This window comes from Glandiceps talaboti, chromosome 21 (assembly GCF_964340395.1).
Source record: "Glandiceps talaboti chromosome 21, keGlaTala1.1, whole genome shotgun sequence".
NCBI lineage: Eukaryota > Metazoa > Hemichordata > Enteropneusta > Spengelidae > Glandiceps > Glandiceps talaboti.
The window spans coordinates 2,893,604-2,911,130 of NC_135569.1; the positions used below are offsets into that span (position 1 = coordinate 2,893,604).

Here is a 17,527-nt window from a genome sequence, read left to right on the forward strand (position 1 = left end):
CTCACATTTTCCAAACTATTATTCTGAGATAAAAGTAGCACAACTGACATTTTAACAGTTAAATCAAACCACCGTGAAATCTTTCCAAAGATCTATTACTTTGTACTAAGACTGTCTGTCACAAGTAATCACTGTGGCTCCACTAGTTGTAATGTTGGCCTCTTTACTTCATCTACATACATACATACATACATACATGAATCATTTACTATACTGACTACTCTTCCTGATAGAGAACACAGGCAACCCTTTTATCGATAATTAGTACATCATTCTCTTCATGTTTTTTTAACTCTACATTTATCATGTACAAGAATGAAACCTAAAAATGCAGACACAGAGAATTATTTTTGAGTCGATAATTTTGATGTACAAATCAAGCAAAACAGTGAGTGATTGAGTGGGTAGGTAGTGGATGTCTACAATGACAGAGTGAGTGGGCTTGAAGGTATACATCGTGGATGTCTGTGTTGACTGAGCTTTCAGGCATTGTAACCATAGACGCTTGTCTTCAACTCTATTACATGCATATTTGCTTCCTTATTCAAGCCTACAGCAATCTGGCATAACTAACTTGGTGGTATATATGTATTAGTAACAATAACTTCCAGCTGTTTAATCTTTCTGCTATGTACAGGTGCCAGCAATGCCTATGCTCAAACTTTTGAAGTAACTGAAAAGAACTGTAACTCACTGATACAATGTAGTTCATTTGTTGATAAACTGTAACTCACTGATACAATGTAGTTCATTTGTTGACAAACTCTAACTCACTGATACAAGTAGTCCATATGTTGATGAACTGCAACAGTGTGATCTATTTTAATCAGCTATAGTAATTGACTACAAAAATTGTTTAAATTTTCGATCTAATTTTGCACTTTAGTAGGCTTTTGTGACATCATTATATAGATTCAAAACAGTAAAACTAGAAATGAACACATCAATAAATGTTTAGTAGAACATCATGGGAGTATAATATTCCTTAAGTAGTTGTAAAAATGGTACAATTATGATAATAAAAGTAGGCAATTTTATGTATCTAGAGTATCTAGTCATAAATCTGATAACACCTAACACTTTAATTATTCTTGTATATTGTACAATTCATGCTGTATTTGGGAAAGATCTTTTCATTAATGGCTTTTTATAAGGACACAGTTTGGTAATAAAGTTATTGACTTTCAGACATCTCAAATGAATAAAATACATGTATGTGACAGTTTAATGGGTCAACAACACAAAAAATGACACATATAATACACAATGTGTAAGAAAAGTCAAATATTTGGAGATTTTCCAGTGAAGTGTAATCTACACTATTATTATAATGTACAATAATATTTAAGTTCAGGCAAACTAATATAATTTATGTGTTTTCCAATAAATAGTAATTTAGAACTAGGATAAGGGAACACTATATTGTTTGCTTTGCGATATACTTCATCAATATTTATTTTTTGAGCACGGTTAAAATTACATTCATTAATTCTTATGAATGTACTACTGAACAGAATTTGCTATGATATTACTTGGTGTACTTTTACCTTTCCTTATCTATCACAATTTCACAAACTGCGATGGTTTAACAAGTTTTTGATCAGTATGAAATATACAAGGTACCATCTTCTGAGTGGACACCACGATTACCTTTGATCTGTGTCGCTATAAAGAACTTATTAAAGTTACCATATGGATGAGGATTGGGTATTTATTTTGGATTTTTAATTTACAAATCAATTTTACCATGGTGTCCTACTTGAATATGAAACAACATATCCCAAATACTTGGTTGGAACTCAATAAATTGCAGAAGATTGATAAATATGTCAAATCTTTGTTATTGTACGTACAATATCAAACTTTTTACACACTTTTGAGCTTTTTGCTATGTATTGAGCTACAAACACAGACTTGGTCTATTTTGTTTCACATTGATTTATCAAGTAGGAAGCCATGATAAAATTGTTTTGTAAATTAAAAATCCAAAAGAAATACCCAATCCTCATACATGTGGCCACTAATACACAGAATTAGAAAATAAAAAAGACCTACAATTCTGTAGAACATCTAAATTCTATCAAATACTTCACACTTCACTATAAATCACATCTGATAATCATATCAGTAATGTATATTGACGGTCTCTGTTGGCCTTCTCTGCTGTAACAGACTCGGTTATGACTTATTGACCTTTGCCCTTTGACACGATGTATCACACCTGCTCCATACATCCTGGTTTGGATATACTAACTATTGATGAAGGCACGTTGCCGTAGGCCATATCAAACCTTACTGTAACTAATTCTTGTCATTTCTATGACAAAGTTAGATTACAATCTATAACGTATATGTCATACATGTTTGTAAAAAAAAAAAGGTTTTAGCTTCTTAATAACAGACATGAGAGAGTGATTGGGAGAAAAGCTGATCAAATTCATTGTTCTCTATATCATTTTCATAATAATTATGGGATAAATTTTGGTAAGAAAAAAATACCAAATTTAGATATTGTCATTATGTACAGTACACGACAACCTTTATTTTCATGGGGCCTCTTTTCCCCTTTTCTCAATAATCAATCAAGTCTTTATGTTCACATTGGAATATTTCATAATATTACATATGTACTAGAGATTACTTGCACCGGTGCACTGGCATACTAGTGGTATTTGCACTGCAGTGCAATACCAAAAACATTATTGCATACTTGCATGCAAATGATATGCAAATGAGGACATGATCATTCGTTTGATATGAAAGTGTGTGACTGCAGTGTCATTTTTACAGAAATTTGTTGTGTTGGATAAATATATGTAATAATAACAGAACCCCATGCCATGTGGATGACAGTGTGAATACTCAGGGGTACTTACACTTATTTTTGCAGTGTTTTCTGCTGCACTTTCACAAGAGTACTGCCACAGAGAACACTGCAAATACTCCAAGTACGCCACACTTGCAATCACACGTCATAGGGTTTCATCATATTATTCGGTTTACATCATACACACATAGAATCAGTGTGCCCTCTAATGACAGTCAAATATTGTTGTTCTGGGTCAAAATGATAAAAACTGGCATTTCTTGTGAGTTACCACATAGCTAGAGATAAGGGAACACCAAATTTTGGTGCATCACGAGAAGTTGTGTGCATCAGTGGTGCGTCGAATTGGCTTACAGGGCACACTGCACAGATTGGTGTTTTTGACGATGTTAAGAACTTTAACAACAGAATGAGGCAAAATGGGTAAATACAGTAAAAATGACTTTACTCTATGATCAATATGTTGCTATGGTTTCTAACATAACAAATGGTGATGCGAAAATCTTGTACAAATTAGTTTTCAATATGCTTAAGATGTTGCTATGTACAAATTAATTTCCTCTGTGTTCAATATGTTGCTAAGGTTTATAACTTAACAAATGGTGATGCGAAAATCTTGTACATATTAGTTTTGAATGTATTCAATGGTTTGCTGGTTTTTAGAACTTTGGGGAAATCTGGTACAAATGACAGTTCTCTGGAAAATTAGGAGGGACGATCTTTTGTAAAACGTAGTTCTTCAGGGTGATAATATTACAGGTGTAAGTAAGGTAAAATTGACAAACTTCTATTACAGGCATCGGAGGGGACTACTGTCTATACTTCTATATATTTAGTCTGTTAGTGTCATTATGCCAATATGATATTCAACTACTGATACTGTAAACCTGGAAATTTTCGCTGAAGACTTATTTTTGCTTATTTCACTGGAAAACAAAGACACAAAAATAAACAGTGCCTAAAATGCCTTCATGTACATGAACACAATGTACCAGTCTGGTAATTAGTAAAAATTAGTCTTTGAGAACTAGCTGAAGACTAAAATTATAAAATTTTGTAGTAGTGAAAATATCTAGGTTTACAGTAGTATGGAATCTTATACATCTCATCAATTTTTACAGAAATACAGTGTTTCCTTTTACCAAAACCAGCACAAACTGAACACTATTAGTACTATACTACTGCACTTTCACAAGCGTACTGCCAAAACCAGCAAAAACTTTTATGAAAAACCAAGTACCTTTTATCAAAACCAGCACAAACACTATTAATTATTACATTCAGATATGTTCAGGTGTTAACCTAACATTTCTGTATCTCACCGATATTTCCTTTGAAAAAGAATATTTATTCGAAACGTCGGATTTTACATCTATTTATATGGACTGATTTATAAGTTCCATATGCATTTCTTTTCACTATTAGTACTACACAACTCATTTGTAAACTTGAATCAGCATATCATTAACAACATAGACATGACACTTTGACAGGAGACAGAACAAAGCAAAACATTTATCATTTTGTTCAGAAATGTGACATATTTTCATTCAAAGACAGCAACACAATATGGTAATATCTTACCATAGAGGGCGGTATCATACATAAGACCCCTCATGACAGATGACTTGTAATTTGTATACAGCCTGTTTGTAACGCCCACAGGGCTTAGGGCTGTATTAACATGTACAAGAAACATGGCCACGATAAAACTTATTAACAGAAGATCTTTCATGAATATATTACCAGCAAATGTACACTTTGTTTGCACTGTGTAACACTATTCAATGCGTAAATATACAGACTATTACAATGCATCATGGGATACCATGCATCACATCTACATCACAAAGGACACATAAATGATGGTGTAATATTATGGGAAGGGGTTTATTTGCACATTCGGGTGTATGGTGCAAAAACTGGCCATGGTAAACCAAGGGATTTGGGAATATGGTATAATGGTTCCCCAAATAAGCTCTGTTCATGGTATATGTACATCAGGGGATGTGGCAAAATGCTGCCAAAATAATCTCTGTTCATGGTACATCAGGGGATTTGGTATATTGAGATGTATATACAGCCCTGTTCATGGTACATCAAGGGTATTGTTGCAATGTTCATTTTGACCCCTTAGCCACACAGCATGGGTTCTATACAACAGAAGCGATTATAGCGCTAGTACAGCAACAGTAATGTGTTTTAATACCATCAGCTTTTCATGTAGCTAAGCTTTTAAGTCAGTGGCCATGGATAGAATGCTATACAACTACAGACCATTAGTTGTAAGCCCCCTAAAGCCATGATAACACACATTAATGCTGCACAACTGTTACACAGGAAAGATGAAAATCTGATAATGTGCCAAGTACTAAGCGTAATAATGATGGCTGGAATAATACAAAGTAAACCTTACAACTACCCTTATGGAGAGTTTTATGGACTTATTCTACCCGAATACATGTAAAAGCATTTACTATATGGAAATGAGTCTCGCTAACATATTTTATGAGTTGTTATATTGCTATATTCAGTAGTTGTGAAAGGTGTCAAGAACATTTGTTCTGAATATGATGGGCTGACTGGATCAGCTATTTACATATAGTGTCTACTTTCTACTTGCACAGACTACCAAATTAAAGTGGACCTAACACTTAAATTATCACCCCCAAAAGTTGTCAATTCATATTTGAGGACAGTTTCAAGTAACTTGTGTACAGAGCTCACTGTGAATGAAATCAGAACAATGACACAATAATAAATTCCATATATTTATAGTACATTAGAAGAAAAGCATAAAATATACATATATGAAATTTAATAATGTATCATTTTTTTCCGATTTTGTTCACAGTGAGCTCTGTACAATTGTTACTTGAAATTGTCCTCACCTAAGAATTGACAACTGCAATAAAAATATAGCTAGACCAATTTACCTGCAACACTTAAGGGTAGGAATTTCATATTTTCAAATAATAATATCACAAACAAATTTTTGAGAATTTCTCTTTCTTGCTTACTGTACCTAATTTTGTCAAAAATAAAAGTGAACACTGCCATGGAGATAACAGAAGGATTCAATGCCCGAATACCAGAGACATGCTATATGCTTTTTTATCATTTTTATTTATCTTTGAATTCAAAGTTATTATTTTATTTGCTTTTGATGTTGATTTTATTTTACCATATTTTCTGCATGGGTTTTATTTTACTCTTAACTGTAAAAAAAAAAATTGTCTAATTTCCTTTATTTTCTACATAACTTTACTCTATTTTCTACCTCACTTGTCAATTTTTTGGACATAAATTCACCTAAGTTGTCAATTTTTTGGACATAAATTCACCTAAGTTATCAATTTTCATAGATAAATTCACCTAAGTTATCAATTTTTTGGACATAAATTCATCTAAGTTGTCAATTTTTTGGACATAAATTCACCTAAGTTATCAATTTTCATAGATAAATTCACCTAAGTTGTCAAATTTTTGGACATAAATTCACAAAAGTTGTCAATTTTTGGATACAAATTCATCTTGGCACACGATCCTAGAGATACAAGGGTCAGCTGCTTGTACTCAACTGAGAAACGTTGATAAGACTTGACGGATACTCAATTTTATGGCCTATGTGTCCCTCAGGACAACGACAGTTGATTTGAAACTACTCAACCAATGCCAAGATTATGTACGTGACACACACCATCAAGTATAGACATACACAAGTTACGACACTGGTAATTGAGCCTTCGATTTTTTTCTAAGATAGCCGCAAACTAAATCTATTGGTCTTCAATGTGGTAGATTACACAAGTGGGTGATAGTGGTTCCTCAGCTGTGTGATTCTAATCACCCTGTGATCAAGATGGTGTAAACATTGGAAGTTGCAAAACACTACACTGCAAGTTTATAGAACTTGAACTTCCTACTGAGACTATAATTAAACCAACATCCATTCAATACCGCATCACAATTGTATCAAGATGTTGATATATATGACAATAGTTTTAGTTTGTGTCTATCTTAGAGAACTGAAAGCTCATTTAACCCTTTCATGACTAGAGACGAGTTTTAAATAATATGGGGACCCAATTTATATGAATATTTTCATAATTACAATAATATTACTTTATTAGGAAGTAACATTTCTTTAATTCCAGTCTAAAATGAAGTTGATATATGCCAAAAACTTACATAAAACAAGAATTTTGTCCAAACAATTTTGGCGGGAATGTTTTCAGTATTGAAGGGGTTAACAGAGTAATAAAATCAATGGTTTATTACAAATGACAACATGACAGAAAGAGACTTACGTTTTCTTCTTCAGTCCATTTTTTATCCACAGATCTCGGTAATGGACATTTAACCAATGCTTGCAAAGCCCGACCAGTATCGTAGTGATTTTCATGCAGCTGTGAAGGTAAATAAAGAAAAAATAGTAGTTGTGACCAGCACAAGACAAATAGAGAAATGACATCTTGAGAAAGTCACTATCAAATCACAGATTTACATCCTTCTTTTTAAATGATGTAAAATATTCCAAATGAAATCAAATGTCTGGGAAGGTGTAGCTGGAGACATACAACCCATTGTATGGCCTAATACCTCATGCATCGGCCACATAATGGCTCAATGATTAGTACACATGCATGTCCTATATACAAAGCGACGTTGTTTGGGTGGTATTACCCAAGGATGCATTGCGGCGTAATGACTATGCATGCGTGTCCTATATACTGTGCACATTCTCCACACGGAGGGTGCTATCTGCAATATCATCATGAGGCAGTCGGTCACAAATGAATCCACCCTGCGCGAGCTTATTGGCTTTGCCTAGTTATGATATTAACTTACTTTAACTACCTTACTTTTGTTGTATTAAAACACACTTGAAAACTGCATGGTCTCAACAAAATTCAACTCAAAGGATTTCTAAAAGTTCTTACACTAGCTTTCACCCTGTTAACAGAGCATCATCAGGTGAATAAACTTTTATTGTTAAATACAGCTAGTCACCTGGTTCTCAACAAAAACACTGAATTCTTTTCATGATTTAACAATTTACAAATTATACCAAAAACAAACACAAACGTTGCTTACTGTATTCATAGCATTTATTGTGGTGTCATCTTTAGATGCTGCTTCACAGCCTTCCTCAGCCGAGCCACCATCACACATACCAGCAAAGGCAGCCATACTCCTGAAAATAGGTCAAAGGTCAACATCTAGTCAATTCTAATCAGACACACTGTGAGTATTATTGATTGAAGTAACAGTTACAAGTCAAAACTGTCACATCTCATGGAGATTTTACATTACGGATATTGTCTCAAGAGTTTAAATTTCAAGATAGTACACTGTAGTTTTTTAAATTAGTTTCACTAATCCTACAGATGTCTGTTTTCTGTGGAACATTTGATTTAATATCATATTATCTCTGACAACAAACCCACTGTGACCTGGTTTGTATGTGAATGTGAGTCTGTGTAAAAATAAGGAGATAGGGATGCAGTTGTATAAGGCATACTAAAAAAAATTGTGTGATTCCGATTACACTCAATTTTAGAATAGGTGGGGGTCGGTAGATTTTTTATTTTATCTTTTTTTCTTCATGTGTGAGTGTCTAGATCATGTTTTCCATTGTTTTCCAAATGGTCTCTGTGTTGTTTTTTTCTTCCCATCAGATGTACAGCAATTACAAATTGGAAGAACAGTTTTATATTGACTTAAGTTGATGTCAGTTTCTGCATCCACTCTTTCTCGTGAGACTTCACAATTTTTGCGATTTCATTATTTTTTTCTCAAATACGTAAAAAAAAGTTACAGGTCAGCAGTGAAAAGCTAGGCGGGGTCGGGAAAATGGAACCAAACAATTATTTTTTGTTTAGGACTAATGAATATCAAGTCATCACCACAAATGAAGGTGTGCTATAACTAGCAGAAACATGCAAATTATCTGTAACATGCACCAACATATTTCCTATTTTTATTATTTTCACACAACGAGCTTTTGGTGCCACCGAGGATATACACCTTGATTATAACGTCATCATTCATTTTGAGAAAACTAAATGACATATTAGTCAATGCAAGGTGCAATGAAACATCCTTTTATATTTTCATTTTTGCTAGGTTTTTTTTCTGTCATTGCGAACATTTATATTTTGTAACCCGAGTGAAAGACTTGCTGATTTAAATTTCACCAACTAAGTGTTTCACTCCCTAGTAAGCAATTACTAGTTTGTGTTTCTAGGAACCATAAAACAGTGATGACTTCAATAAAATATTAGGAGCGAAAAGCGATGAGTAGTAAATATCCATTGTTATGGCTATAGTAATATTGTTAATGGAGACAACTTACATTATTTGGTGATTTTTTACGACTATATTATTATCATACCCCTAGGCCATTTCTTTGACAGCTAAATTCACATTAAAATATTATAGCTCACTCATCATATGTTATGAGAACAGACTGCCAGCCTTCTCTCATGACCTTTGACCTCAGCAGTGAGAAAATGTGTCAATATTGTTGTTGAATATTACTGAATGTTTCTATGAATGACAGATGGATGACATCAGCTGACAGCTTGCCTAACTGTTTACGTGATGACTGATACTGTACATTTACTATAAACCTCAGTATGATCCCTCCCACAACTAATTTTAATATACATTGATATTTTTACAGCAAAAATTAGTGGTGTAGTTCATACACCATTCACGTTGATTTCAATACATCACATAAGTTCTAGTCAAAAGGTTATCCATGGATTCAAATCTAAGATCTCTTATCACCCTTCAAAGACACGAACAGCCTCTCGACTAGTTGTAAATTAATAGTACCAAATTCAGAGCACCTCAAATTTCTTCAAAGGCAAAACAGGCATTGAAATAATAATTGATAAAATAAAATTAAAACAAAATAATTTCAAAATGAGACAGAAAGAAGACCATATTCACCCGCAAGTTTTACACAACTCTATTTCAAGTTGTCTCTAATACAGCTATGACATCAATCATGTAAGAATTCTACTTCATGTTTACTACAAAGCTGTGATAGCAAACAGCTTAAATTTCAACCCCATTAAGTGGTCTATTTTAAGGCAAAAGCTATATATATGACAAAAACCAGGTCACAACTGTACATTCTACAAGGTACAAAATTGTGGTCTAACTGAATGTGAATGAACACACTAAATCAATTGTACATATTCACATAAATGTGGTTGTACACTGGTACAAAATTGTGGTCTCGCTGAATGTGAATGAACACAGTAAATCAGTTGTACATATTCACATAAATGTGGTTGTACACTAGTACAAAATTGTGGTCTAACTGAATGTGAATGAACACACTAAATCAGTTGTACATATTCACATAAATGTGGTTGTACACTGGTACAAAATTGTGGTCTCGCTGAATGTGAATGAACACACCACATCAGTTGTACATATTCACATAAATGTGGTTGTACACTGGTACAAAATTGTGGTCTAACTGAATGTGAATGAACACACTAAATCAATTGTACATATTCACATAAATGTGGTTGTACACTGGTACAAAATTGTAGTCTGACGGAGTGTGAATGAACGCACTAAATCAGTTGTACACAATCACATATATAATATATGTAGTCATCGACTGGTACAAAATTGTGGTCTCACTGAGTGAGAGTGAACACACTAAATCGTTTGCACACAATAACATGGTATATAATATATGTAGTCATCCACTGGTACAAAATTGTGGTCTCACTGAGTGTGAATGAACAGTTGTACACTTCAGATTAATCTAATGACATCTGTTTATGGTCTCATCCATTACAGTATACTACTCATTTAACACAGGCAAAGTTTACAGATAAAAACATAACATCTTTGGATCACATAATTGTCTTTCCTGTGTTTGATATTTTTTGGCAGGCATATTCTCCATGTGCTTCCGTTCAGAGCTCTTATCTGATTAATCACGAAGTGTAAGCCCCATTTGATAAGTAATGGCATCCACTCACTTAACAAAAATACTGATACATTGAAAAAATCACATATAAGTATTTACTTCATGACAGGCTAGCCTAAATGTCCACCATTTCCCCCATTCATAACCACAAGCTGACCACTGTAAAGGTCAAATGTCATAAGTTAAAGGTGAAAGATCATACCTTGCTGCTCTCAAATACATCATGAGATCGCAGTCATTGACGGATGGCTTCCAGATCAAGTCTTCTTTCTGTGTAGTTGCCATTTCTGGATTTAGTTCTGTCTTTGGTTGAAAATTTGGAAGTACTGCTTGATGGCTTGGTCCTATCCGAATCTCTCCCTGTGTGCTGGCCAAACGTCTAAAAATAAATGAAAAATAACCGGCTGTGTAAATCATATGGATCTGTGAAGTCAAATGAATGACTGAAAATGAACAATAGTATATATACACACTGTGTAAATTAAATAAATCTCAATTGCCCCCACTGACTCTGCACAAAAAGAGGAAATAACGTGCTGTGACAAATATCTGAAACTCTCCCAGTGTGCTGAACATCTTTTAAATTTCAAAAACAATGTATAAATTAAAAGAATTGCTCCCTGTGAGTTTGACAAACATTTGTGAAACACAGTAAACCTTCCACTGCATGAAATGTGTCAAAATATGCCACAATTCCTCATGTACACTGATAAAATGTCAGTAAAACACGAGAAATATTACTTCTCTGAAACCTTATCTTGCTCTTAGTCTTGATTTATGTAGGGTACAAGTGACATGTGATCATGATCCATAATCACAGTGTGCTTGCTTTTAACATTTAGAAACTACACATGTATAAATAAAAAAAATACCACCAATGGCGTTGTAGCACAACTGTACAGTTTTTAAAAATGTTTATCCATATGTTAGTCCATGCTAACAATTTAACACCAATCTGCCCAGTAGTTTCTGAGTTTAAGTTTTTTGACCAAAAATCACATTTTTTGACCCAAATCACACACCTGTGATGCGATCATTTTGATTTGAACAATTTCCCAACTAGACACCCAAGGTAATGGACCCACCTAATATCATGGCAATCGGTTCAGCGGTTTTTGACTTTAAGTTGTTTACACACACACACACACACACACACACACACACACACACACACACACACACACACACACACACACACACACACACACACACACACACACAGACAGACAGACAGACAGACAGACAGACAGACAGACAGACAGACAGACAGACAGACAGACAGATGCCGGGCAATCCCTATAGCACTACTGAACCTCAGTTCAGTTGTGCTAATCAATTCACGGCATGAGAATCTCAGTATCTTCCGATCACTATGACCTGAAAGACATGTTAAACCCTCTCCCTCCCTCTGAGCACATGGAACAGCTGTTAACATTTCTTTCCTATATTGCATGTAATGCATGAAATAAGTGACTCTTGCCCAAGGTATTGGCAAAAAGGTCTGTCGCACTGACTCCATTTGGAGTGCTGTTATTCAGAGAAAGGAAATAGTTCAAATACCCTGTAGAAAGAATACATGTGTAAGAGTAGAAGGTTTGTAACATGAAAGAATAACCATGCAATCTGTTAGGATTTGTAGTCATCAAGGTCAGATTACCATTTTCTAATAGCACTAGCATCAACTAGGAGAATTATATTTTGGTTAAAAAAACTAACACTGGTACAACCTTGCCTATAATAATAAAAAATAAACCTCAATCATATGTAAAAAAAATTTAAAAATTTAAAAATTATATATTACATTTATCTAACCAAAAGTTTACACTTTCGTATAAACCTTATTTTCTTGGCGTTTTTTTTGGTAACTATTATTATTATTGTAGTTTAGGTTGTTTTAGCAGTGCACCAAATAATTATTTCAGAAAATCCAATGAAGAAATGTAGTTTTCTGATACAAGAAAGATTCGATTTTATTTGATTTGATTAGATTTGATTCTATACTATTCTATTCTATTATATTCTATGTACCAATGTACACCTATCTCAATCCACCTACATACCATGCATGCATATTTTAAGATCATGTACACATACCTCAATCACATAATTTATAAATGACATATATTTAATAACATACATGTACCTGTACACATGCCACATTCAAAACAAAAAATCTTAAATTGCAGCCAACCTGAAGTACAGCAAATTTCAAGTTTGCTGTCAATGGCGAGAGATATTACCCTGGTACACCCTACACACACTGAATACACACATACCTGAATCACATACATGTACACATGCCACAATCAAAACAAGAAATCTTTGTCAACATGATAAAGTACAGCAAAGCCCCAGTCTGCAGTCCTTGGCGGGAGATATTACCCTGGTACATTATTAAACCTACACACACTGAATACACACATACATGTACATACGCCACAATCATAACATGAAATCTTAGCCAACATCAAGTACAGCTAAGCCCAAGTCTGCTTTCCATGTCAGACATTAAACCTACATCATCAGGCTCTGAACAACTTATACCCTAATCACATACATACACATACCTGGACCACATATATCTATATGTACCACAATCATTTAGCATGAAATCATGGCCAACATCAAGCACAATGTCCAAGAAGCCCCAGTCTGCTGTCTATGGCAGGAGAGATACAGTACACCTATATGCACTGAATACACTGTACCCTGATCACATACATAAACATACCTCTATCACAGTCAAACCCTCACATCAAGTACAATGTCCAAGAAGCCCCAGTCTGCTGTCTATGGCAGGAGAGATACAGTACACCTACATACATACACTTAATACACATTCATTGTACCCTGATCACATACATAAACATACACATGTACCTCTATCACAGTCAAACCTTCACATCAAGCAAAATGTCCAAGAAGCCCCAATCTATATACACACTTACTGTCCATCGCCAAGGAGAGATTACCCTGGTACATTAACCCCACATGCACTGAATAAACACTCATAAACACATACAAGTAAATACTTACATAGTGTGAAATACTAAAAGTGCATACTAGATGTGTTGTCCATTACATTCTACACATAACAGTATACTTGTAGCCAGAATACTAAATCTAAAGAACCGTAATTAGACAGGCTGACAGACACACAGCCATTACTGTCTAATGGCTAATACATCATTCTCTTTAACCTTTGACCTTTGACTCCACCCTCATTCACCTATCAAGTGGCCGGGACCATTACAACCAGTGTATCCAGCACAATACTTATGTAGGCAAGCAAAATATGTCAATAAATAAAACCACAATAGATGTCTCTTTAATTGTAAGAGAGTTATTCCTCTCTGTTGACCCTTTGTTAAATACATCTAGTAACTACACAAACATTGACACAAACGGTACAACACAGTCTGTATTCTATACCGCCTATTGACAGAATGTTGGTGATAGGCAAACCTATGACAATTGGTAAAGGCTATACAAGCCAATTAATCACTATTGACAAGCTAAAGCCAGCAAAGGCTGAGGGTCATTGTAAATTCCACAAAATCTGTGCTGGATAATTGTAATGTATTAAGCAGAGATAAGCAGTTGCCTAGCTAGAAGTGGAGGTAGAAAATATCAATTGCCAGTATATACACATGGCGGTCTTACATATTGATCATGTCCACAGACATACACGTACTACCAAACCAGAGAGACTATAGAGTTTCAATTAGGAGGCACAATCTTTTTACATGTCACATAATAATGTTTTTTTGTTACAAACCACACAAATACGATACATGCATTGATACAATGTAGCAGTTACGCACATAAAATGTTTTTTGTAACAAACCACACAAACAAGATACATGCATTGATACAATGTAGCAGGCACGCACATAAAATGTTACATTTTATCTCAAAGTGAATACAAAGTAGTAGTGTCTTTAAATTTTTCTTGTTTCATCTGACAGCTAGTTTATGTTGATTTGTATTCACAGTGAGATAAAATGTCATTTTATATCCTTGTGTGTTATCAAAGTCTGTATTTTGTTTTACTAATTTGTCACAAAAGCCTTCATGTGCGAGACATAAAAAAAGATCTGCTGTGATTATAAAGTCACTCTGGTTTGGTAGTATACCTGAGACTTGGTTTTATCAGGCTTAACATTAATGCAAAGAACACAAGTGAGACTTGATGTGGAGTCAGATAGCTAAGTCCCTGGGCCAATAAATTACAACACTTGGACGCACACTGTAAACCTGGAAACTTAGCTAAAGACTAGTATTCATTTACTTTGCTGGAAAACAAACACATGAAAATAAGTAGTGGCAAAAATGCCTTCTTGTTTATAAACACTATGCACCTCGCTTAGAAATTTGTAAACATCAGGGCTGAACAACATGACATATCCTTACATGGGTTTAGAAGTCTGATAGCGCTGAACAACACGACATACAGTTTAGGACTCTGGTTTCATAGTTACAAATGAAACTTCTGACTTACAAGTTACAGAGTTACAGCTTCCAAAATATTTGTACAGTGACATTTGTTAGTATGTTAATTCACTACCTGGCACCTATAAATAACCAATTACTTAAATACAATGTAAACGGAATGAATCAATTATGGCATATTTCAAACATGCTGTTATAAATGCTAACCACATAATTGACTGCACAGACTTGAGTCACTGGATACAGGTAAACATTACCTTAAGTTATTTATTATATTGACAGTTATATGAAGGTATTCTGAATATTATATTATTTCAATTATTATGATAACCCCCCCCCCCCCATCTCCCATATTGTGCAACATAGTTGTCATCACTCACATTTACATGTTCATATTACATGTCATTACATTATACTATATTTTATCACATAAATACGTGCATATCTTCTACTGTGTGATGTCAAACAGGGGTGATTTCAGAGCATATCACCCCTGTTCTACCGAACTATTTTTTCTCCGTACCGTTCGAGTCAATCCTACGCTACGATCAAGTTTATCGTAATAATTATGTGCTTTCAAAACGTAAATGCATACATTACGTTAGTAACGTTACACATATCCTTGGATGGCATGAGTTTCATACGTAGAAGTCCTTTTATTTTTATTTGATACATTTTATTCTATTTTAAAATCATGTAAATTATCGATGTAGCAGCCGGCAAGCTTACTTCCGATTTTCCGTCGACCTCAGATCTCCGAACTTACACAACCCGAGAAAATATTATTAAAATGACGGCACAAAAGTCGTATTCAGACAATTCTACTTACGTTTTAAACTAAATTTGATATTAAATGTACATCGCAAGGTTATAACCGATAATTTTGGTTGAGAAACCACACAACAGTATGACTGATACCATACATGGTAAGCTTGACCTCGCGACAGGTCACGCGATTATGTAATTTGCATAGCCATCGGGCGCCATTTTTTAATACGCGATGAAGAATATAGTGCGATGAAATGATGCAGTATTCGTAAAATACGATTTAAAATTTTAGAAAAATACGGGGAAATACTTAGTTATGTGATAAATATATAATCCCATGAAATCAATGTTAGTTTTACATCATAATGCTCCTCGTATGATTCCGCGGACTACAATTTCTCGCCTACTGGCTCGAATTTGTATTAGTCCGCGGAATCATACTCGGAGCATTATGACGTAAAACTAACATTGATTTCATGGGATTATACATAAATATTTTACACATGAACTATGCTATATCATGCCACATTATGGTAATGTTACAGTACAACATACAAGCCAGGCTAGGCTAGCTACAGACACTACAGTACACTATGGTAATGTTACAGTACAACATACAAGCCCGGCTAGCTACAGGCGGTGAGTCTCCAAGAATTACATAGTCTAGATTCTATGCCAACTGTAGAACATTCCATTTCCTTAAGTGACAAATCTACAACATGCTCTGCAGAATGAGATAACATAGATGCATAGTTGAATAGTGAAACTATTAGTATCAACTATTTCATTTATTTTTATACTCCACTATATAAAGACCTAAGTATAAATATAGTCACATTCGGTCCTAATCTGCTACTATGGCAACAACAAAACTAGCGATTCTAGTCAAAGTAAAACTTCATGGTACATACATTTATAATCTCGCATAGACTCACCATACATAAAATGTAATGCACACAATCTCATCAAATTCCAGTGCTGTCCTTACCATGTGACCTCATCAAGTTAGAATTCCAGCTGTATACATTGACCTTTGACTCCAACCTACTGCAGATTAATAATCCTCACTTACAGCAGCATGTCACAGAGGTGTTTAATCTGACTTTGTCACAAAGGTTAAAGGTCACACCATGTCATACAATTGATAGGTGGGCTGACATACTGCCTACCACAACACACTGATATGTGCTTAAAGTTTACATACAAATACACTTCTTATTCATAACTTGTAATTGATTGATAGTGATATCAAAGTTGACATTTGACCCCTTGTGGTTAGACATCAGATGAAGAGTCCCATTTAACAAGATGACAGTCTCTTAATTTGATTGACATCTAAGGTCAAAGGTCAGAGGTTAAATCTCTGTGACAAATAGATTAATCTGATTATGAACAATATTGTGTAAATATTAAAAACACTTTGCAATGATGGAATCTGCCTGATAGTGCTAAGAATAACAGAAATGTCCATTATACACATATAAAATACAAGCAAATATTCTTTACTATTTAGTCTG

At 34.4% G+C, this 17,527-nt stretch overlaps 1 protein-coding gene across 1 annotated transcript in view; it reads right to left on the reverse strand.

Moving 5' to 3' along the window:
- Positions 1-17,527, reverse strand: part of LOC144451708 (uncharacterized) — a 91,952-nt gene that overhangs the window by 40,713 nt on the left and 33,712 nt on the right. Inside the window, exons 6-8 of the mRNA XM_078142611.1 lie at positions 10,993-11,169; positions 7,925-8,024; positions 7,138-7,236 (exon numbers count right to left, since the gene is read on the reverse strand). Of these exons, the coding sequence (XP_077998737.1) occupies positions 7,138-7,236; positions 7,925-8,024; positions 10,993-11,169 (376 nt within the window). The remainder of the gene's footprint in view (positions 1-7,137; positions 7,237-7,924; positions 8,025-10,992; positions 11,170-17,527) is intronic.